General features: G+C 38.8%; 1 protein-coding gene across 4 annotated transcripts in view; it reads right to left on the reverse strand.

Annotated features, from left to right (window-relative positions):
* The window catches only part of LNX2 (ligand of numb-protein X 2), a 43,645-nt gene extending 19,622 nt beyond the window's left edge, over nt 1–24,023 (reverse strand). For 2 of the 4 annotated variants that reach the window (XM_032879958.1, XM_032879956.1), the window contains exons 1-5: nt 23,543–24,023; nt 11,403–11,650; nt 9,983–10,182; nt 4,696–5,064; nt 1,070–1,210 (exon numbers count right to left, since the gene is read on the reverse strand). In XM_032879958.1, the coding sequence (XP_032735849.1) occupies nt 1,070–1,210; nt 4,696–5,064; nt 9,983–10,182; nt 11,403–11,650; nt 23,543–23,949 (1,365 nt within the window). In that variant the 5' untranslated portion in view covers nt 23,950–24,023. The remainder of the gene's footprint in view (nt 1–1,069; nt 1,211–4,695; nt 5,065–9,982; nt 10,183–11,402; nt 11,651–23,542) is intronic. The other 2 variants (XM_032879959.1, XM_032879957.1) reach the window with 2 other exon arrangements.
* Nucleotides 24,024–24,688: the final 665 nt, after the last annotated feature.

The raw sequence follows: 24,688 nt of genomic DNA on the forward strand, positions 1-24,688 counted from the left end.
AAAAAAAGTTTTAACTGACCAAAGACCAGTGACAAGTCTATACTTGAGCTCAGAAAACCAGATAAACCTGATGGGCCAAAAATACTTGTGCCTTTAAATGATGCTTTCTTGGGCTCCTGTGACATTACAGAGTTATTCTCTCAAATTGTACTTACATTAAGAAGCCACTTTAAGTTAAACATGCGTTTCTGAAGTCATTCTCCTTAAGTAAAATTAAATTGCTTTACTAAATAAAAACTTATTTATTGGTCTACTTAAAAACTATAGGAAGTAAAAAAAAAAAACAAAAACAACTATAGGAAGTTTCCTATGTGTGATTTTCACACAGTTGGTAAATAGCATCGTTTTAAAAATTCTGGCCTACTGGAAGTTGAGTTCAAATGAAAGATCAAATGAAGTAAATAATACTGAGAACACAGTAAAGTGCCACTGTTTTTTGATTTCTACTGATTTCTGCATCCAAAGTAAGACAGCATCAGAATTTTTGGCACAGATAAATGACCTAGGAATATATTATAAAAGCGTTGAAATATGAAAGATGCAGCAAAAAGCTCAACATACGGGAATTTAAAATGATCTAGGGTAGTATTCCTATAAACTGTAACATAAAAAGTAATGCTTTATGTGTTTTGCATGTACCTATCAGAAAGTATGATTTATCCTTCATATTCACATAGAGAATTCTGTTGTTGTAGGCAACCTGCCCAACCGCTAAGTATGGACTTGTTGGTCATTGTCTTTTTTTCAGTTACATAACCACCTGTTACGACTGAATGAGCAAACCAAGATAAATCCCACTTTCAAGCAGGACCAAACAAAGAAGTCTTTGTAGAAGATCAAACACTTCTCATCAATCTGGCAGAGGGACCTTCTTACTAAGAAACCACCCCTACTGGCTGAGGAACAGACTGTACAGGGACTCTCAAGGTAGCCAAACACACATTCCACACCCCAAACACCTGTGTTCACCTTTTCCAACAGAGTAACAGCCCTCACTTAAATCTTACCAGTTTGTAACAAGGATCCCCTGAGGGCAGATGAATGAAAACATGCAAACTTGAGGCCTCACCTTATGTGAGCTGGGTCTGTTGTGGTACAGCGGCTGCGCATGGTGCTGGCTGCTACTCTGAGCTCCTGCGTCTCGGACAGGGTTACCAGGCTGGGATTTCCCCAGCCTAGCAATTGTTAAATCCACCCTCTCGCCACTAGCCTGGAGAAAACACACATATATAACCGCCAGTCATTAATGATGCTTCTCACTTAAAAAAATTATAGGGATCGTAATTTTCAATGCACTTATCATCGCTGTATCAGAGCCTCACCTGAGTGAGGACTGCAGGCCCCTGCTGGGGGTGGGGCAGAGGAGGGAGTTCATTTCAGGAGTTAAGACTTTAAAACTTCTGCAGGTAAAAGAGCCACACACAGACCTCTTGGGTAAGCCTTCCCTAACCCTGGAAATACCAAGGACATAACCAAAGCAAAGACTGGGTTCTGATCTCCCCATGATTTCTTGAAGGGTAACTGTCTTTTCATACTTCCCTCCCCTGCAAAATTGGCCGTGGCACTGAGAGAAAGAGAGCAAAGAAGATAAAAGGACGAACGGATTCAAAACTGGATTAGAATCCTTTGTGATTTCTGAAATAAATTCCAGGATGGCTACTTTGAGAGTGATAATCAATGAAACTACGTATAGCTTTGTTTCCACACACTACAGGTTCAAATCGAAAATAGGATATCAGCTTCAACAGTCCGGAAAAGAATGATAACAAAGGTCCTGTAAAACAGGATAAGTATTATGTACATTACATATTGTGTGCGTATATAGGTCATACGTGCACTCACATATACATGTAATTTTAGAGGTGAGGACAACCACGCTGAATTTAGAGGTCCATTATCTATATTTTTAGATCTAGATCTGAAACAGATTCGCATCTATTATACTTTTTAAAGCTATTTTATCTTTGCTTTTAAGGTACAGGCCTGGTCTACTGATGGTGATTCTTGGTCATGACTACAACTTCCCAAGTTTACTATCATTTCTATGGGAAAATTTGACAGCCTGCTTTCAAGAAGCTGTGGTGGCAAGTAGAACCCTCCCCCATGACTGCAGTCAGTAATGTTAGGTAATCACTCCAGTTTCAGTTCTCAAGTTGGAAAAGGAGTGAAAACCATAATTTTTAAAAAAGATTTTATTTATTTATTTGAGAGAGAAAGCGAGAGAGCAGGGTGGAGGGGCAAAGGGAGAGGGAGAAGCAGACTCCTGGCAGAGCAGGAAGCCCGATGTAGGATCTGAGCCGAAGGTAGATGCTTAACCACTAAGGCACCCAGGTGCCTGAGTGATAACCAAATTTAAGGCCCTATTAAAGTCATTTACTTATTCAAGCATTTCATTAAACTAGTTTCAGACAATTCTTCAAAACAACTGAAAGAATAACACTTCTCATGTGGCCAGAGTCTGGGGATTTGATCTAACAGGTAAATGCCAAAGTAGAACGTTTAGAATCCAGATATTTGAGATTCTGACACTTCCGATTATTAGATCACACAGTGTGAAGGGTGAAAAGCCCCTCTGTGATCTCATTTCAATGTTAAGAATTGTTTGCTTTACTGCCTAACACTCGCCCCTACCAAATACTCTCTACCCAGTAATTTAGCTTTACGGGAAGACCCCTGCTTATGCAAACCTATTAACAAACAAATCCCTGATCTTTTTTGATTTCTTAAAAGACAAAATTCTGGATGTGTGATGGAAGTGGACATATAAGCTTTAAACGATGGGCCAACATTTGGGCTTAGGCTAACTGCCTATCTAACACTTCAGGGTTTCAAGTACAACAAAAGAATTCTGTTAAAGTCAAGATTTTTAAAAATGCAGGATGCCTAAATGACAATACCTGTATTTCATAAAAAAGTGGCATGCCCTATTGCTGGGAGTATATACTGGTATGATCTTTCTAGAGGGAAGTTTAGCAAAATGTCTTAAACTTGAAAACAAAACGTTAAAGTCTGTTGACAGGGGAGTGTTTATGTAAGTTTTAGCACAACACGCCTACTATACAGCTATATCATGATGCATCTATTTTCAGGGTAAGAGTCCACAACATACAGCTGACATAAAGAAAGGGTGGCAAACTCAGAATTTGCAAGCTGAGTGCATGTGTAAGTACCTACGTAAATATGTACCTATTTATTTGTAGGCATATACAGAAAAATGTTTGTAACGATGTTCTTCAAAACATTAATGTCACTATCTTATGGAATTTAGACTGACTGTGATTTTGACTTCCTTCTGCATTTTCTGTATTTTGTCTTCCTTAGTCTCCTTTTCAGACATGGAATACATGTTATTCTCAGAATCCAAAACATTAAGATTTTTTTCACAAAGAAACAACTTGAGCAATATATTATATTGGATATCATATACAAGTATCTGTATCCAATTTTTTTAAACCTCAAGTCTGTGACAAGAGACCAACGCCTAAATCTCCCTCCTAATGCAAGATGGCTACCAGGTGTGTGTGTTCCCATAGTTATAATGAACCAAACATTTGTGAAAAGGAGTAACTTAAATGGGATTTAAATTTGGGTTTTCTTACATAGTAGCTTAAATCTTCATTGTTACTCAATTCTGTCTACTATACACATTTCTCAGTGACTATCAACCTACTTTAATTCCTGATGCTCGATTATGTTACTGCTTGGTTTCCTTTATGTAAGAGTGTTTTCTTGTGCTTACTTAAAAAAACAAAACAAAATAAAACACCATACACATCTTTGTTTCACCCCCATCACTGTAGGAGATACCCATATCATTAAATGCTCTGGTAGGTTATAGAACCGGAAGGTCTGCTCTGGATAATTTTCTACTTTTTTTATCTTATTTTTTAAAAAATTTTTTAAAGCTGTTTTCTTTCTTTAAAGATTTTATTATGTATGTATGTATGTATTTATTTATTTGACAGAGAGCAAGAGAAGGAACACAAGCAGGGGGAGTGGGAGAGGGAGAAGCAGGTTCCCGGCTGAGCAGAGAGCCCTGATGTAAGGCTGGATGCCAGGACCCTGGGATCATGCCTGAGCCAAAGGCAGATGCTCAATGACTGAGCCACCCAGGTGCCCCTCTACTTTACTTATTTTAATGCTTATTGAAAATCTTTTTTCTCTAATAATAACCATTTTTACTTCATAGGGATACTGTAAGAACACAAGTTATGATGTGTTTGAAATGCTCTGAATGCTTTATAAAAAAGGCACTACAGAGATAATGAGTTATTCTCAATAAAAATTGATTTTCCCCACTTGTATGGAGCTGAAGCGGAGAGTGAAAGTTACAAGAGCAGGTAAGTCACAACTTTGGAACCACAGCTCCTTCAAGTTTTGCTTGTCTCCCGTGTTAAATGTGGACGTAAACGTGTTTTTTATGTCTGGGCTTAGGTGGAGCCCATGGAGCAAATGAAAAACCCATGTGAAAATATAGAGCCTCCACTCTATAAAGAGCAAGGCTAAATGTTCACAGGGATACAGTTTTCCAGACAGGATTTTACCTGTAATGATAAAATAATCTATTGTGCATTTTGAAGGATTTGGGGAGCCATGTTTGATTTCCCCCATGAAATATCAAATATCTCCCAGGTTCTCAGGTTACGAAAACATCGACATAAAGACTGAGCGCGTGGAATGCATATCCGCATGTACCTGAATGATCTGGGCGGCAAGCTCAGGGGTTCCGTGCTTCAGGTCATGTCCATTGATGGCAAGCACTCGGTCATTGCTGCTCAGCCTTCCATCCTGTGCAGCCAGGCCCCCTTCCAACAGATCAAGGATAAAAACACCTGGTTCATCGGTCCTTCGAACGAGTTTAATGCCAAGCTGTTCACCAGAGTCCCGTTTATGAAGGACCACATGGAAGACCTCTTCCCGGGGAGAGCTACTGTCGGGGTGGCTGTACGTCCGGTTCCCAAAGCGCCGCTCTCGCAGCACGGTGAGGTGCAGTGTGGTACAGGGCTGGGAAAGGGCGGCTCTGGCATAGTTGTGAGACACATTGCTGATGTTACAGTTGTTGACCTGGAAGAAAAGGTCAACAAGGTGGGACAATCTTTTATCTTCTCAACTTATAAACATTTATATGCCATTTCCAAAAGAAACTGACTTTGGAAAATGATATACAGTCATTATTTACAAAGAAAAGCCCTCTGAAGACATTTTAAAATGCACAGTTCCTAAGCTTCACTCACAATGACTAGCACGAAGTAGAGAATGGCAGTTAGGATCTCAGGCTTCAGCGAAGGTGCTGAATCAGAGTCCTGGGTCCTGCCAGTAGCGGGATGTCTGAGTGTGTCCCCTGAGCGGTGAGATGGGTTTACTCTCCGCTTCACAGGACCAGGAGGAGAATGCGGAGACAGCAGCAGCATATGGCAAGTGCCAACAAAATACTAGTTCTAGTGGAACAGAAACTGAAGTTCTACTGGATTGATGTGGCTTTTCCAAATGAAAAACACATACGCTGGAAAAAATACACCGAGTTTTATTTTAAGAAAAGGGACACATTCCAGATACACTACCTGATCTCAGATCAGTCATTTTTACTTCAAAGGAAAGCAGGTAATTACAGTTTCATTCTGTTTAGCACTCAAGTGTAACATCTATCTAATACAACAAGCTTAACTCAGTACTCACAGAATATTTATTTACTAAACCTTATGGCCCTGAAATGAGTATAGTGACTGATCCTGGGACATGAACATGACTAAGAAAATACACCCAGCTTCAGTTATTCACCTAGTCAGAGGAAGGCGTTGGCACAATTCTTAGTATTTATCACAATTAGAATTCCTCTCTTCATCTGTCTGCACCAACAGCAAGCAGGAAATTGACATTCTCTTGTATCGGTTATGTGGCAGGCTCTGGGATAGGTGCTTGTGATTACCCAAACCCTTCAATCTTTTTCACGTGAATCTATGTTAAGGAAAGCATTCCCCCTTCCTACTCATCTCGGGTTGACAGTTTTGAGCACCACTAACTTGAATTTTATTGATTTGGGCCTGCTGACATCTTTTAAAATTCAGGCATCAAATGCCATAGATCTCATACAGACTTGCTCTTCTCCCAATTTTGCAACATCTGTGCATTTGGTTGCCATCCAAATCCTTGATGAAAAAATTGAGTAACATAGGGTCAAGAACAGAACTTAAAGGCAGCTTCTAAAAAACCAGCCTGACGTGGATTTGTTAGTCAAAACTCATCATTTCTGGTTATTCAGCTAAAAAGCCACTTATCTCTAGGTTCTTATTTTTCCATCTTAAATTCACATCTATCACAAATGACTTTACAAACATCTGGCTGGAATCCAGCGCTAGCCACGTGCAAGTATATAGCCTCACACCATCTTTGTGATGTGGGTTGTGGAATATCCTACAATCAGAGATTTTCCCTTCACAAATGTGTGGTTGCCAGTGAAACACAGAGAAAGCAGAGACCAAATAAAATACTGTTGCTAGATGTTGTAGAAATAGCACCAAAAGAGTAAACTTTACCACATCTTTAGCTAAATATATTTTGTACCCATGCAGTCAAGACACGACTGCAATTATTTTCCTTCAAAACCAAAAGTGAATAAATCACTGACGACTCAGATGGCACTGTAAATACGTACTTTTAATCATGTTCTGAAATTTGTATTATTTTTAATAGTAATACTGATGTAACCTCTTACACTATTTTATTCTTCAAACTGCTCAAAATGCTGCACTGCGAAAGACCCTGAGGGTATATGGTTCTCCTTTTCAAAGAGGTTATTTAATAGAATAACATGGATATGTGGGTATATATATAAAATACACACACACACACACACACACACACACACACATACACACACACATATAATCAGTGTGGGAAAACCAAAGCCACGCACTGTTACTACATCTAGTTTGCTAAACTAAAAACACAGGCTAGCTAGCCCTTTGGTCTGTAAATAAACCATCTTAACGACTCTAAGGTATTTTCAAATTGGCTCACGGTATTATTTATGCAGCTTACAAAAAGTGGAAGATAACCAGGTAGTAAAAATATACTAAGGAGCCTTCTTTCCAAGTGTTTCCTTTTGAATCACCATAAATACTACTCTGTATTTGGGCAAGTAGTGTGGCTTTACTTATTGGCTCCAGCATACCAGCCAAAGGCCAATGAGAAGTCAGGCCCACAAGAGGAAAGACCCTTTGTGAATTCAATAATCAGGTTATGTGCTCATAATTTTTGTATCAATTTGAAATCATTAAACTGGATTTAAGATTGTCATTATTAGGGTTATTAATATGTATGCCTCCATAAACAATAATAATGCACTGGAATGTCTACAATGCTGATTTATAGCTTTGAGTTAATTCCCCAAATTACAGCCAGTATTTCAGATAATTAGATTTTTATTTGAGGTATACAGATTCAGTTGTGTTATTAAACAATTCTCCAAAGCAGACCAGTAAAAAAGCCTGTAGATGAACTATATTAGCAAACAAAACCCTATAGCAAACAAAACTATATATTAAATATATTTTTATACATTTTTATATATTTGCTAATATATTAGCAAACTATATATTAAATACATTAGTAAATCTGAGGTTACAGATTTAACCTCAATTATACTCAAAGAAATGCAAATAAGAACAAAGCATTTGTTTTTACCTTTAAAATTTAGAAAAAGCATGAGAAATATGTGAAAATGTTAATATCCAAAGCTGGCACACTGCTGGTAGCAAAGAACAAAAGATGAAAATAAATGTATACTCAGTTATAGCTAGAAAGGCCAGAAGTGGAGAAGAAAAGAACACTGTTAAGCTGCAGAAAAGGGCGATCTGGCTCTTTTGGTCTTGGCCACAAAGATGTCAAAATGTCAAAACCAGCTACAAGAGTTCCTCCACGGATAATCAGTTTAGGAGCTGGGGTAGAAGGAATACAGGGTAAGGTGTCCAGAGAGCTGTGCCAACCTCATGCAACCAGAGTACTACTGATACCATAAAAGGACAGCAAACACAGTAATGCGGTAAATAGCTAGCTATGGTAGGATCAGAAACTGGATTTTACATAAGCTGGATTAGTTATGCTTCCTGTGTTCTCCTATTTCCTCTTCGGATTTAGTAAAGAACAAAACACTGGAAGTTCGGTCTGTGTCAGCCAGGCCAAGTGCAATGAAGGAGGGGTTTTGGGCTCAAGTGTTGACGTGGAAATCACAAACTACAAGAGGCAGAATACGGATGGGCGTGGAACCCAAAGCCAGGAACCCCCAATGGAAAGGTCAATCCTTGCTGCTCTTGGAGCCTAGTTTGTCTGTCTTCCCCTCTGGACATTTCTCTTGAAGAACTAAAAATCCTAGAGGTTCTAAGCTTTGTTTTAATGAAGAAGACAGCTATTCCCAACAGGATATCATAACCAATCCACGCTCTTATTGACTCAGCAAGTATGTCCAGGCACAGCGCTGTGAGAAGCCCGTCCCATAGTACGCACTATCACGGCAGCGGCCATCCCCAAAGGAAGACGCTGCCTTTGAATAACTCTCCGTGACTGATTATGTGTTAAGCGGTGAAGAGAAGGAGTGTCTTCGGCACTTAAAGTGAGGGGAGGTGTGACTGGGTGAAAATGGAGGGCAGGGCTTTCTGGATGAAGGTGGGGAAGCTATAGCGCAATGGGGACAGGCCGGAATACGGAGGGAAGCAAGGAGATGGCTCTGTCTGGCTTTTCTGCTAGATTATAAATTCTATGAGGGCAGGGGTTGCTTTTTGCTCTTAATTATACCCTCAGCTCTGACCACCATGCCTATGATGTTTCAGTAATACACAGATGGCTTCAGCTGAAAGAAAAAGCAAGGGTTAAGGCTGAGGGGACAGGTTGTGTAAGAGTCCACAGAGGACCCTGACTGTTAGATGAATCAGTATGGACTTGATCCTCTGGTCCAATCTTCCCAGGGAAAGCAGAGTCACAGATGTATTAACCTGACAACGGTCGTAGCGGATTTCAGAGCGGAGCAGGGAGGCAGGGGTATTGGTTCTACTGGGTTAGACATGAAGCAGTGAGGGCACAGACCAGAAAGGTGGCAGGGGAAAAGGGAAGGGGTGAATACCAACAGACCGTGGGGAAGGACCGAGCAGTGAAATCGAGGAGGCAAGAGTCCTTGAGCTTGGGTTCCTAGAAGACATCTTTTCTCATTCATGCCTATTTCTTCTCTCCTAATTCTTTTAGCTTCAAGTACCCCTTACACTCGTATGGGTCATATATCCAGGTCAATTTTCACATGAACTCTAGAATTCACATGAACAGTAGAATTCTGGCCATCTCATGCCCATCAGTATGCCCTCTAACATAATATCATCTTGCCGGAAGCTAGTTCTTTTGTTGGAGTAGCTATTTTTCTTTAAAGAGAAGAGGGAGAGGGTAGCATCAAGGGTTAGTGCAGAGTCAGGCTGTTTGTGGACGAGAGTGCGTTTGAGAGCCAACAAGAGGTGGCCATGATTTCCGAATTCTATCTTAAATTCAATGGTATAAGTTTTAAGTAACTTGTGCTGTGTGACCTGTCTTTTCTAGATTATAGTAATCACTGTAGAGAAGGATAAATTAGACAATGTAGGTAACTGATGCATGGTACCCTGGGACTAGGGATACAGCCAATGGGACAAGAGAATTTAGCAGTGAAGGTGGCCCCGAAATAGCCAACCATGGAGTCCAAGCCAGGAGGAATCCAGCTGGCCCGGAGAGCCACGCACTGAGGCACACGTGGGATCAAATTTGAGATGGGGGTAAAAATACATTCCATGTGTTTGGGGGAAATCGGAGAAATTACAGATAAATTCTGATCTGTTTTGCATAAAAAAACCAGTAAAACTTACCTTTTTATAAGTCAGGTTCCCCAGTACCATAATTTTCTCAGTTAAATTGATGAATAAGAGCAAAAAAGGAGGCAAGTTAACAAAATAATTTAAAAATTTGATACCTGAAGAATCTGGTCTCCAGCAAGGAGTCTTCCATCTTTGGCGATCACCCCATCCCGATAGACTTCCTGGATAACAATGTTAATCAGTGGCGTTTCATTGCCGCCCACAATGCTAATTCCTAGCTGAATATAAGGATTAGACCGGTGAATTTCAATTGTGGTAATTTCGCCTTCCGGTAAACTAACCGGTTGTTGCGTAGCTGCCAGGTTAAAAACGAGAGAGAGAAAAATAGGTGGAAAGAAAAACGTTTTATATTTTGATTATCTTCAGGTAAGTAAGTTATCGTCTATCATTAGTGATGACCTTATGTTATTAGATGATTAATAACAAAGCAATACCACAGGATAAGAAAAATAGAATGACCAAAACACCAATAGGTAAGATTAGCAAAACACTTCCTCTTCGAAAGGTGACCAGTAAATAATCAACAAATAACTACTATACATCAGATCACTAGGGACCACACAGTGATCTGATAAAGAAATATACAGATAATATCATCTTGTCCTAATTGATCAGAGAAAGTTTGACCCATGAAACAACTGTAAACAGTGCAAGGCAGTACATATGAAATAAAAAAGACAAACTCTGTGACATACAATCACCGTAGTGGTTGACAAAGTAACCACATTAAGCAAGAAGAGGAGGGTCTTGATCTGAGCAGTAGGAGATGGAAGAAGTGTTATAGCCATGGCTGGGAAAACTGGGATTTGTAGAAAAATTGGAATTTTCATAAGAGATAAACGTATTTAAAAGTAAGACACAGGGCCAACTACTAAGATATGCCCAAGATCTATGACTAGAGGTTTTCTGCCTGTTTCCTAGTGGGTCATGTAGACAGATCAGTGGCTGCTACCAGAGGACAGCAATAGTCAGACGCATGGCCTTGGAGTCACATACATACCCAGCCATTTCCTGGCTCTCAGACTTTGACCAATGACTCTCTAAGTTTCCTCATCATTAAAAAAAATCCAGTATTGGTACAAGCATTTAATAAGTTAATATATGTAAAGTGCTTGGCACAGTGCTGACACAGAATAAGCACTTAGGCTGAGGTATTATTTTTGTTCTTCTTGATGCTGTGGATTTCTTAATCAAGAAGCAACAGGCTTTAAAACAAACTAAAGAAGCCTGTTGATGACCAGTGAATTTGTGGACTACAACAGAAGAGCGGGAGGGGGAAGGATAACCAGCCTCAAGGTAAGACTCACTTTCTGTTTCTACACTGCAAACTGTTAGACTTGTACACTTAAAGGGTGAATATGCGATATGTGAAGCATATCTCAGTAAAATTATTTGTTGAAGAGGAAAAAAAAAAACACCACCCCATGTAGGGAAAGTAATAGGGAGTAGTGAGAAGAAAGGAAATATCTGATTTGAAAACAGATGAAAAACAAAAGCAAGGTGAAGAGCACATACTGTCAGTGGCCGCGTTCTCCTCGAAGGCGGGATTGTCCAGGCCAGGCTCCTCAGGCCACGCGGGCAGAGACGCTGACGTCAAGCTGCGCTCAGCAGGCGCTGTGCCTGTCCCTGAACAGTCCGTTTCGAGGGATAAAGTACCTGGAAGATCTATTATAGTGGTTCCGTTTTCATTCTCAATCTCTGTCTGAGCTTTATCAGTTTTCCTCCTTTCTAGGGCAAGTCTCCGATGAGAAGCTCCGGGACATCTAGAAAGAGAGCATTAGGGGGTTCCCAGATGATTTGAAAGGAAAAATGATGGACAGCTTGTTACCCAACAACAGAATAGCCACTGCTTCAAAGCCAAACTCACCTAGAGGTAATCCACAAGTGGTATGTAATTCTGATTTTAACCTCTGCTCAAACTAAGTTCCTACCACACTGTGTAGCAAACTTAAAACAGGCGTTGGCACAAATAGTGGCTTCGTGCGTGTCTCAAAAAATACTTCAATAAAAACCTGTATTCAGATATATACTAGTTCCAGAAATACACCAGCACAGTTGACGGTACACTGCAAATACTATTCTGAGATCCTGATTGCATAACCCCTTTTTCACAGGGACGGCTTAACTCCTTAACAAGAGTGGAAACAGCAGTCTTCTTCCAGTGTGCTCCTGCATCCAGCCTTGGACCTTGAGTGACACTGTTCCTTTCCGCTCTCAGGGCCAAAGGTACACATTCATTTATTAGTGAGGAGCAATAATCTGAGGCTCTGCCACTTGCAGAAAAGCGGAGCAAAGGCCCAAGAGGCTGTGTATGGTGGGTGGCGGTCTTATGTTTAGGGCTGCAGACTTCATTCAGCGATAATATTTTTTAAAATCTCAAATTTCATTAAAAATCAAGTATAGGATTAAATTTATTGAAAACTGGAAGCTATCCCTTAGCTGTAAAAGTAATAAATTTCCCCTCACAAACTCCCCTCATAAAGATAAGTTGTGGGTTTCAAGTTCTTGAAAAAGATTGCTATGGAATTTCTTTATTCAGCTTTTTCTCATTCCCTGTTTCTGCATCACCTTATTAAGAAAGAGGACAAATGATTTTCGTTCTGCATTGTTGTGCAGGACTCCAGGAAATGTTCCTGCAAGGACCTGACAAGTAACTTGGAAAACTATATCACTGAGAAAAATGATTTTTGTCAAGTAAGTAGATTTCATGAGAAATGCATTTTAAAACTATTTCATTCAATAAAAAAATGGTGACAAAAACTGGATCATAAAAAAGTACTTGAGACTAAAAATATAGGTGAAGATTCAATTCCCCAAATGCATATCACACACTGGTATCCATATGCGTAACAGCCAGTCTTCGATGGGGAAACAGACTAGGAACAGGAAGTGGGAAGGAAACATAAGCAGAATGCGCATAGCTGGGAAAGAGCCTAGCTAACAACTACAAAATCCTACAAACTAAGTAACTGTAAAGCCCCTCTTATCTTATCCAAGAATACATTTAAAACTGGAAACCTGAAGTTGTTAGAGAGATAAAGAACCAGGTATACTTACATCCCAATGGGACAGCAAATTGCTAAGAGGGACTAAATAAAGGTATTTCATGTGATATCACAGAGAAATATGGAAGAACGCATTCATCCAGCACTCAGGAAGGTTACAGAGGACTGCGCAACACCCACCTTTAAACAGATGGGCAGCTGTGCACACAGAGACGGAACAACTAGCCAGAAGGAGACCATGAGAGAAAGACTTCAAACTACACAAGGGAGGCAAGAGTGTCAACAAAGAAAAAATGACCAGTAGTGCAAATGCCATGAAAGAGGCCAATAAGATAAGACCCAAAAAGCATTACTTTGCTTTGGCAGTTAAAAGGTCATGGTAACCTCAGAGAGAACACCTTCGGTGATGAGGGCAGAAGCCCAGACTATGGTACAAGCATTTCTGTTCACACAGTGTATGCCTTCTATTAAAAACTGCACACTAAAACTTACTGGGCTTGAGGGGAAATGAGGATTGGGACAGACCATTCACAACCTGGGCATCTAGGGCATGGCTGCAATGGGTACCGGCTTTCTCTTTGAAAATGTTCTAAAAATTCGATTGTGATGATGGCTGCAGACTTCAGGGAGTATCCTCAATAACACTGACTTGCACATCTTAAAAATAGATGAATTGTATGGTAGGCGAAATATACCACAAAAGAACTGTTTTAAAAGACAGGGAATGAGTAAATCAGAGCAGGCCTGGAAAAAAGCTCTTGACTACAGACAGCTCAAAGCCATGGTTCCTCCAGTCTGTAAACATTTGGAACTGAAAGAGAAAGGAAGACTCATTTGTTGAGTGTCTAATCTGTGCCAGTCACCGAGGAAAGACCTCTACATACCACATTTCACTGAATGCTCACAACCACTCTGTTATCCCTATTTTACAGATGGGAAACTTGACACTTAACTAAGGCAACGTCCCACAGCTATTAAGTTGCAAAGTCAAAATCCAAACAAACTCAGAGCTGATGCCAAAGACATCTGTTCTTTCCACTACATCATGCTAAATTCATTCTTTTTTTTTCTTTAAGATTATTTATTTGAGAGAGAGAGAGAGCAAAGAGAGAGCAGGGGAGGGGCAGACAGAGTGGGGCAGGGGCAGAGACAGGGAAAGAGAATCTTTAGCAGACTTCTGTGCTGAGTGTGGAACCCGATGAGGGGCTGGTCCCAGGACCCTGAGATCTGGACCTGAGCCGAAACCAAGAGGTGAAAATTTAATTGACTGAGGCAACCAGGTGCCCCTTTCCTAAATTCATTCTTACGGAGTTCTTTTTCTAGGGCAAAGTGAATTTGTTCCACAAAGTGGTATCCAGAAGCACAATCAGAGAATATGAGAATGAGAAAGTTCTTAGTGAAAATTAAAAAGCAAACAAAAATCACAAACAAAACCAATGCATCTTTTTAAATGGAGCATTTAACACCACTACCACAAACCACAACTGGCATCGGGGGTATAACTTGGATCATTCAAGCAGGTAGGTCAATGTAGCAGGAGGCTAGTACAGGAAATACTAACAATGAATAGAACAAGGATGGCTGGTAATCACTTGGGAGGCTGGTGGCAGGGGGCGCAGAGCTCCGGTGTCTAGTTGTAAGTGGGCACTGAAACAGTCAATTACTCATAGTTGAGGACTCTCACAGTGGCAATGGTTTTGGTTCTGCAACTGCACTTTTAAATAAGAAGCCTAGAACACCACCAGAGGAGTTAAAATTAGAAACATCAAAACCTAAACTGAAGAGTCTCTAGAAAGAAGACATTCCACTATAAGAGAAACCCCTAGAAAAGGATGGCTTTGGATGACAAGCTATGCCGGGGAGACTTAAGAGTCATGCTGGCTTTATCAGTGAAGCAACTTGAATTGTCACCATGGGACGCAGAGGAAGCTCAAGATAAAAGCAAAGGAAAATGGGGCAACAGTGAACAGAACAATGACTAAGTCTCCCCACAGTTCCAACTGCTACGTAGCCAGTGATTATTTAGATCTGGGTAAGATTCTGGAGGAAGGGGATTTTCATGGTGTTTCAGGGACAAGAAAAGCAGCAGTGCACGCTGCAATACGAAAGAGGAAGACCCACAGCGGTGGCAGTGCAGATGGCTCTGATCTAGACTCTGCATCCGGTGAAGAATCTGAGGGTGATTCTGATTTTAGTGAGAGTGAAAACATGATGTAGATTTCCCTATGAGAAAAAGTAAAGTTAAAGACATTAAAAAGAAGTGAAGATAAAATCCCCAGTAGGGAAAAACAAAAACAAAGAAACAAAAACAAAAAAAAAAAAAAAAAAGAGAAGAAACCGAAATTCAAGTGTAGTACTTTGAAGGCCTGTAGGAAACCATTACAATACTCTGTGTGTCAGCACGAAGCAGAAAACCCAGGTGGGTCCCACCAGCAGTGTGCAGCGGTGTCCTGGGTCCCACCCAGGAGCCCAGGGACAGGAGTATCTGCTAAGACTCCAGATCAGTCCCCACCTGGGCTTGTCCAGATTAGCATGAGTTAAACCTTTGCATCCAAATGCAGCCATGAACTGTGTGGTAGTAAAGAAATGTTTCATTCAGAGGATCAGTTTTACAAGTGTTGATACTTGATGTGTGTTTCTATTTACGGAGGGTATCTAAAATAAAGGAATCCTTTAACATCATAGAAATGATCTCTGCCCATTCTGTGATAATGTTCTCTGAAGCTATTCAAGACTTCGATAAGAGATTTGCTTTTAAGAATTATCTCGGAATATCATTTCCTTCTGAAGAACATATTCTACTTTTCTTACGTATGATAAGTCATTGTCATTACGTGGTTGTCAGTTTGACATGGAAGAAGTACACATTACATGCTGTTCTTTTCTAGTAACATGAAGCTCCTTTCTAGCCTTGTCTAATTTATGGCATCTTAACTTGAACTGTTTAGAGTTTATCTGGCAAAAGGAAACATTCCCATTTTTTTTCCAGGGGACACTTCTGAAATCTTACTTAAGCTACATTGCCAATTTTGTTGCAAAGGTGTTTCATATTTTAGCCAAACACTTCTTTTAAAAGATTTTATTTATTTATTTGACAGACGGAGATCACAAGTAGGCAGAGAAGCAGGCAGAGAGAGAGGAGGAAGCAGGCTCCCCACTGAGCAGAAAACCCTATGCGGGGCTTGATCTCAGGACCCTGGGATCATGACCTGAGCCGAAGGCAGAGGCTTTAACCCACTGAGCCACCCAGGTGCCCCGCCAAACATTTTTATAGAAAGAATTCAGTATTATTTTACACATTAAGATGGTTGCTGTAAATGGCCTATGTCTCCTACTTAGAAGTAGAGGTTTATTGTATAACAAATAGAAGGTACTGACATTTTATAAAGATCTCATTGTCAAAATCTTTAATTAAAGTGAAAAGGTTTTGATACACTCTTTTTCTTGATTCTACCGTATCCATGTCTGTTTCATGATTAAATGAATGCTTTAGGGGAAAAAAAGAATAAAAATAGAAAAGAAATGCAAGCAACATTTAATTAGATGAGAGTAGGCATGTATTGACACAATGTGGGCAGAAAGGGAGCTCTGAGACAGTGGGCTGCCCCTTAAAAAGGACACTGTGACTTGCCATAGGCTGAGGGCTATACTGCCCTATGGAGGTATCTCTATATACTGGTGTGTCTTTTAACTTTCTTAAATAAAGCCAGAAGGCTCGTACAGTCCTACTGAAGGTTATGCTTGTATTCCCACTATTCTGGCTCTCTTCAGGAAGAAAACTACATTGAACTAACTTGATTTAAGATATAGTAGTGTCAGATTAAAAGATTTCACTCATAGGGGATTTAAGAAACAAAACATAGGGGAACATAGGGAAAGGGGGAAAAAAAGAGAAGGAGGTGAAACATAGGAGACAACGACAGAGAACAAACTGAGGGTTGATGGAGAGAGGTGAGTGGGGGATGGGTTAAATGGGTGATGAGGATTAAGGAGGACATTTGCTGTGTTGAGTGCTGGATGTTATATGTAAGTGATGAATCACTAAATTGTACTCCTGAAACCAATATTACACTACATGTTAACTAACTAGAATTTAAATAAAAAAATAAAAAAATAAGTAAGTGATGGGTACTAAAAGGGCACTTGCGATAAGCAGAGGGTGTTGTATTGAAGTGCTGAATTACTATATTGTACACCTGAAATTAAAATTACACTATATGTTAACTAACTAGAATTCCAATAAAAATGCACAAAAAAAAGAAAAAAAAAAAGAATGTCTGAAAAGCCTCTTTTCCATAAAGGAATGAGAACTCTGGCAAAGATCATCAGAACCAACTCTTTCTGAGCTCTGGAAGTTAGTCAAAGTTCTATAGCAATCTGGAGTGCATTTATTCAAAGAAAATGATGGAATCTCTATGTTCAGAGACCTTATTAAAAATGTATAGCGTTCAGTACAAAATTAAGACACATGCAAAGAAACAAGGAAGTATGGCCCATATATAGGAAAAAAAATAGCAGAAACCTTATCCCTGTAGAAGCCTAGACATTGATCTTAGCAGACAATGACCTATATCAGGCATTACAAATATGTTCAAAGAACAGACAAAATCATTCCTAAAGGAAATTCCTAAAGGAAAACATATGAATGATGTCTCACCAAATAAAAATGTCAATAAAGAAATATAAGTTATAGTAAAGAACCAAATAGAAATTCTGGAGTTTAAAAGTATAATAAATAAAATGAATTCACAACAAATTTGAACAGGCAGAAGAAAGAATCCATGAACTCGAAGATATGTTAATTTAGATTACCCAGTCTCAGGAACAAAAAGAAAAACAATGAGGATTAAAAAAAAAAAAAAAAAAAAAAGGATAGACTCTCAAGGACCTCTGAGATACTAACAAGAGTATTAATATATGGAGAATTGGAATCCCACAAAAATGTCATATGCCATTTTTGAGAGAGAAGAGGGCAGAAAGAATATTTAAAGACATAACCAAAATCTTGCTGAATTTGATGAATCTTGAAAGTAGCAAGAGAAAAATACCTCATATCACATACATCTGAACCTCAGTAAGACTGGCAACTGATTTCTCTTCAGAAACCATGGATGCTAGGAGGCTGTGGTAAACACAAAGTGCTAAACAAACACTGTCCAAGAAGCCTATAACCAGAAAAAAACATCCTTCAAAAACAGGAGAAATGAAGACATTCCCAGACGAAAAGTTTGTTGCTATCAGACCTGCCCTACAAAAAAACACAAAAGGAAGTCTTTCAGGCTGCTATGGAAGGTACTTAGTACCTCATATCCACATGAAGAAATGAGTGCTGGTAAGGGTAACTACACAAACATAAAAGTATACAAGTAGTTTTGGGGAGCGCTTGGGTGGCTCAGTTGTTAAGCGGCTGTCTTCGGGCTCAGGTCATGATCTCAGGGTCCCAAGATCCAGCCCCACATGGGGCTGCTCAGCGGGAAGCCTGCTTCTTCCTCTCCCACTCCCCCTGTTGTGTTCCCTTTCTCACTGTCTCTGTCAAATAAATAAATAAAATCTTGAAAAAAAAGAAGTAGTTTTGGTTTCATGACTTTTTTATTTTATCTGATTTAAAAGACAACTGCAAAAAGAAATAATTATATTGTTTCAATGGGTATATAATGTATAAAGATGTAATTTGTATAACATCAACAGCACAAAAAATGGGGAAGAAACAAGCTATCTATGAGCTAAGTTTCTGTACTCTAGTGATATTGTTTGTATTAATCTAAACTAGACTGTTATAAATTAAGATGTTAATTATAATCCCCAGGGCAACCACTAAGAAAACAATTAAAAATATATATGTAAACAAATGATGAAGGAATTAAAAGGGAATACTAGAAAATACATAAAAATACAAAAGAAGGAAGTAATGGAAGAACAAAGAAACAAAAAAATGACAGAATAGCAAAATGGCAGACATAAATCCTGCCTGATCAGTAATATAATGCGATAAATTTATAAATATAAATAATATAATAAATATATTTAAATATAAATTAAATACTCCAATGAAAAGTTAATGATTGGCAGAATGGATACAAAAATAAAAGATCCAACTGTAAGTGTGTCTACAAGAGACACACACAAAGACACATATAGGTCAAAATTAAAAGAAGAAAAAAAAGGTATACCATGCAAATAATAACGTAAAGAGAGCTGAGTAGGTATACTAATTTTAGACAAAACAGACTTTGAGACAAAAAATTGTTTCTAGGGGTGCCTGGGTGGCTCAGTGGATGATGTCTCTGTCTGCCAAATAAACAAACAAAAAAAATCTTAAAAAAAAAATTGTTTCTACCGACCAACATTTTACAGTGATGAAAATGTTCAATCTATCAAGAAGCTGTAACAATTATAAATGTAACTAACAAAAGACACTCAAAGTCCATAAAGGAAAAAATGACAGAATTAAAGGAGAAATAGAGAATTCAACAATAATAGTTTAGGACTTCAATGCCACACCTGCAATAATGGATTGAACCCTTATGGCCAGATAAGAACAGGGAAAGAAGAACAGGGAAAGACTTTAATAACACTATGAATCAACCAGACCCAATGGGACATCTATAGAACACTCCACCCATCAAGAGCATAAAACACATTCTTCCTCAGTAAACGTGGAGCATTTTCCAGGGTAGACCATGTGCTAGGTCATAAAAAAAAGCCTTAATTAAATTTAAAGGACTGAATTACACACAGCATGTTCTCTAATCACGATTAATTAAAAATGGATCAAAGACCATAAAAGTCTTAGAAGAAAACAGGTATAAATCTTTGTGACCTTGGATTAGGCATTGATTTCTTGGCCATGACACCAAAAGCATAAGCAAACAAAGAAAACACAGAGAAACTGGACTTCATAAGATTAAACCCATCTGTCCTTCAAAGAGCATAGGAAAGTGAAAGGATAATCAACAGAACAAAAGAAAACATTTGCAAATGATATATTTAATAAGGTTCTAGTATCCAAATACATACAGGATGCTTACAATTTTTTTTTTTTTTTTTTTTAGATTTTATTTATTTGAGAGAGAGACAGTGAGAGAGAGCATGAGTGAGGAGAAGGGCAGAGAGAGAAGCAGACTCCCCGTGGAGCTGGGAGCCCAATGCAGGACTCAATCCTGGGACTCTGGGATCATGACCTGGGCTGAAGGCAGTTGTCCAACCAACTGAGCCACCCAGGTGTCCCGGATGCTTACAATTTAAAAAAAAAAAAACCCATTATGAAAATCGACTACTGATGCTGAGCATTTATTTACATGCTTATTGGCCATTTAAATAATCTTCTTTGGAGAAATATCTATTCAAATTTTTCACCCATTTAAAATTGTGGATTACTTGCTTTTTCATTGAGTTGTAAAAATTCTTTATATATTCTGGATACTCATACTCTCATATGATTTGCAAATACATATATATATATATATATATGCTTTTTACATTATACATAAGAAAAGAATGCTGGCAAGAATGTTTGAAACACAAACCCGAACCAAAGGCAGATGCTTAACCAACTGAGCCACCCAGGCGCCCCTGAAATTCTATGAATTGATAAGAAACTTATCTATTTCTTTCAAATGAGTGAGACTGTGTGCTGAGATGCCACAGTCAGAATAATCATATTCTGTGACTCATGGTATCACTCAGTTGCCTGTCTGGGTTGGTGTTAAAACATGGCTGCAAATGTTTGGCCTCCTCCCATCACAAAGTGAAGCCCAGGTCCCCTGTCCCACTGAATCTGAGTGGACTGCTTCAAACAGAGTGACAGCATAGGGGATAATATGTGACTTCAAGATTAGTTCATACAAAGCCATCTAGCTTCTGCCACACTGAATGCCACATAAAAACTTTAAATACCCTGAGGCTGCCATGCTGGAAAGGCCACCTGTAGGCTTTCCTAGCTGAGCCAGTACCTCTGGTTTTCTCCACCAGGGTGCCGGACATGTGAATCAAGAAGCCATCTTGCAAGTAGATTCTCTAGTTCTAAATGTTTTGGTCCTTGGCTTTCAGTTCTTCCCCGCTGTGGCCCAGATTACACCTAAAAGGGACAAGTCATCCCTGCTGTGCCCTGTCTGAATTCCTGACTCACAGAATCCATGAGCAGAATCAAATGCTTGTTTTGTGTCACTACATTTGGGGTGGCTAGTTTCTCAGCAACCGATACCAGAACATAGATTAACCATTTAAATGAAGAAATGTTAGCTGAGTGTCAGTTTTTAGCAAAGGGATTCAAAGACTAGTAAAGACAATTCACAAGCCAGCATTAGATTCTAATTTGCGCTCCGCTCGCAGAGACTACTTACCATCAACCTTTTTAACTGAAAACTAGAGAAAGGTCGGGCTGTTCCACCTATGTCTATTCCAATGGGATAGAAAAATTGTACTTTGTAATTTGCCTTTTTATTTTTCATAGTCAATAATCATTCTTGGCTCTTTATATCAAGCCAGTCACTCACCTTTTCAAATCATTCACCTTTTTCAATGTATCGTTCACTATATAGGACTGAGATGCTTTGGAAATGACTAAACGAGTAGCTCAAATATTAACAAGCTTACTTGGAAAATGGAACTTGCAACTGGACATGAATGCTTAGCCTTTACCAACCTACAAATGAAAGGACAGTGTGCTGTTCCCAAGTTTTTACATCACCAACATAAACTGCTTGATCCAAAATACTAATGATACATCAATTACATATTAAATTCTTGCAGGCATATTAGTTAAGTGAATATTCCTAAAAATCCGTGCAATGTTTACCTCACTGCTCTCAAAATAATTGGTAACTGAACTGAGACTTTGTTCAGTTCTTCTAACATCCTCTAACTGATACTCGTAAAAGAGTCACAGAAGAAAACTCTTCCCTAAAAGGAATAGTCCAACTGAGAGAAATAAGGCAAGCCTAAGATATTCCTCAACCTCAGTAACCCAGAATACCCCCACCCAGAATTACCCAGAATACCACATTCAAAAGTCTGGTGTCGATTTGTACAAGGTCTCTGCTGTCGTGCTCAGATCCTACACCTGCTGGTGACTGAGGACACAAGGAAACCTAAGGCCACAAGCACTTTCACAAGCCTCTGTATCTACCCTACACTTTTCCTTAGCTCTTACTAGATAATACAGATTAGATTTAAACAATTTTTCTATAAATCTTCATGTTTCTGACACGGTAAAAACATCTTGTTCTTTCTCATGTTTCTTAAGTATTTCTAATGAGTATCCTCATTTTATAACACTGATACTTAGGAATAGAAGGATCACATATACACATGTCTACAGGAAACTTACTACCACATAGTAGTAGGGAACATGATTTGACCTGTGGTCAAGTCAGCACAGTATATCAGAATTGTAAATAAGAGTATTAGAAGTTTAGGCCTAACTATACCATTAATTAGCTCTAAATCTTTGTGATTCAGTTTCCTGATTTGTAAAGTGAGGGGATGAAGTTAGATAATCTCCATCAATTCTATGATACCCCATACATATACTGTACTGTGAATTTTTCACAGCAATCCTAGCTTTCTATTGCACAAGTGGCTGAACTCTGGAATCCAGAAATCAATACATTTATTTCTGTCATATTATGTGATTCTTCATACATAAGACATAGAGATATATTTTAACCCTTCCTAAGGGTATAAATAATTCTAAAACCCAAGTCTTTCACTAATGTCAAATTATAAAACTCACTAATTGGCTCAATAAATTACTTAACCTTTTAATAAAAAGCTTTATTAGAATAAAAATCCCCATTGAATGCTTTAAATTTTCCAACCCCTAGTTCTTATTCAGTCTAGTCCTTGAACACAAATTCTTTATAAGAGCCTAGCAAATAAAATCATGTACCCTCATTTCCATGTTGCAACCAAATTACTGTTTGTACTGTCTGCATAATATCCCATGGAGTTGATGTACTATGGTAGTCTTAACCCTTCCCTACTGTTAATTAGATCAACTCCGATTTATTGAACTATGCACAATGCTGCAGTGAACACATCTTTATACATAATTTTTCCTTCTTTTGGATTATTTCCTTAGGATAATAAGCTACATAAAAGGATACTCACATTCACACTTTTTGAAACAAACTGCTAAACTGCTTTGGAAAAAAGTCTATCACTATACCCTGCTGCCCACATCAATGTAATAGCTTCATGTTATACCAGCAAAAATGTTAGTAGGTACTTCTTCTTTTTTTTTTTTTTTTTTAAAAGAGCTTATTTATTTATTTGACAGAGATCACAAGTAGGCAGAGAGGCAGGCAGAGAGAGAGGAAGGGAAGCAGGCTCCCCGCTGAGCAGAGAGCCCAATGCGGGGCTCGATCCCAGGACCCTGGGATCATGACCTGAGCTGAAGGCAGTGGCTTTAACCCACTGAGCCACCCAGGCGCCCCTAGTAGGTACTTCTTCACTGTCGTTTTCTGTATCTATGTTTTTGATAAATTGTCATGTAAAAATGTTGTTCCACAGAACTTATTTGTGTGTCTCTTGTATCTGATTTGTCCATTTACTTACTGATGTCTTGGTACTCTTCAGGAAGTTTTTGTTTGACCAACCTTTTTATCAACCCTAGACTTTACTTCTCTTCCCTTTATATTTTGTGCTTACCTGTTTTTAAGATGTGCCTCCAGATCACAGCGTTGCATGACATCTTGGCACACTGAAGAAAATGGACATAACACTAATAATTTGTCCAGAAGCTTATGAACTAGAATACTGGACTTCTTACACAACTTAAAGTGGAGTCTTTTCCGGTCCAATGGACAAAAATCCTTCTCCTGTAAGAAGTTTTTGAGGCACTTGCAGCAGAACGTGTGTCCACAGGGGGTGTCTAGTGGCTGCAACAGAGGCTGAAGACAAATATGGCAGACCAGGTCGTCATCTACTTCATTCTGGTAATTGTATAAATGGTTCTCTCTTGTCCAGTGCTGCTGGCCACATTCAAAACACAGAGGATTGAAGGAGGAGGAGGAGGTCTGCTCCACAGACACCATCTCATCACTTGTTGTTCCCATTTTGAATCAACCAAAGCAGTTTCTGTATCTTCATACGTTAGACTTTCACTTCACGTATGGGTTCCTCTAATGGGCAATGATGTATGTGACTAAAATCAAGGTTTTTCTAGATAAACAAAACAAACCACAACTGTAATTAGTATCAGTCAAGAGGGACTAAAAGTCATCAATATAATATTACTTAGTTAACTTCTTTTTTAGGTTAAAAAATAAAATAAAATTTAGATCAGGTGATAAATTAGTCATAAAATCCTAACAAATTAACTAATTTGCTAGCTGGTTAAGCTACTTGGCTACAACATTGCCAAGTTCTTGATGAAAGAAGAACTTGTGATTAAAAGCAAAGATGCTGCATACGGTGTGACATAAGAGAATCAATCCGTTTTACAGACTGAAATCCTTCAACACTTCGCTGTTAAACGGTAGTTTTTAAAGCCAATTTATCTACATAGCATGCTAATAATGCAAATTGAGGTATATTATGCAATACATTTGCATCTGTCATCCCAGGCATGGTTCTTTGCTTCTCATTTTATGCATTTACATTGCCATACCAAAGACTGTCTTTGAAATGTTGTCTCAAGGATAATTCAGTGTCTATTTAAAAAAATGACCTTCGCCCTGTACTATGTTTGGAAAAAACGGATTTCAAAATATGTATGACTTAAATATTCTCTATGTAGCCCAGATTATAGAAAGATAAACTACACAGCATATATAGACAACATCTGTGCAAACT

The sequence above is a fragment of the Lontra canadensis genome, unplaced genomic scaffold (genome assembly GCF_010015895.1).
Source record: "Lontra canadensis isolate GAN:19392208 unplaced genomic scaffold, GSC_riverotter_1.0 scaffold67, whole genome shotgun sequence".
NCBI lineage: Eukaryota > Metazoa > Chordata > Mammalia > Carnivora > Mustelidae > Lontra > Lontra canadensis.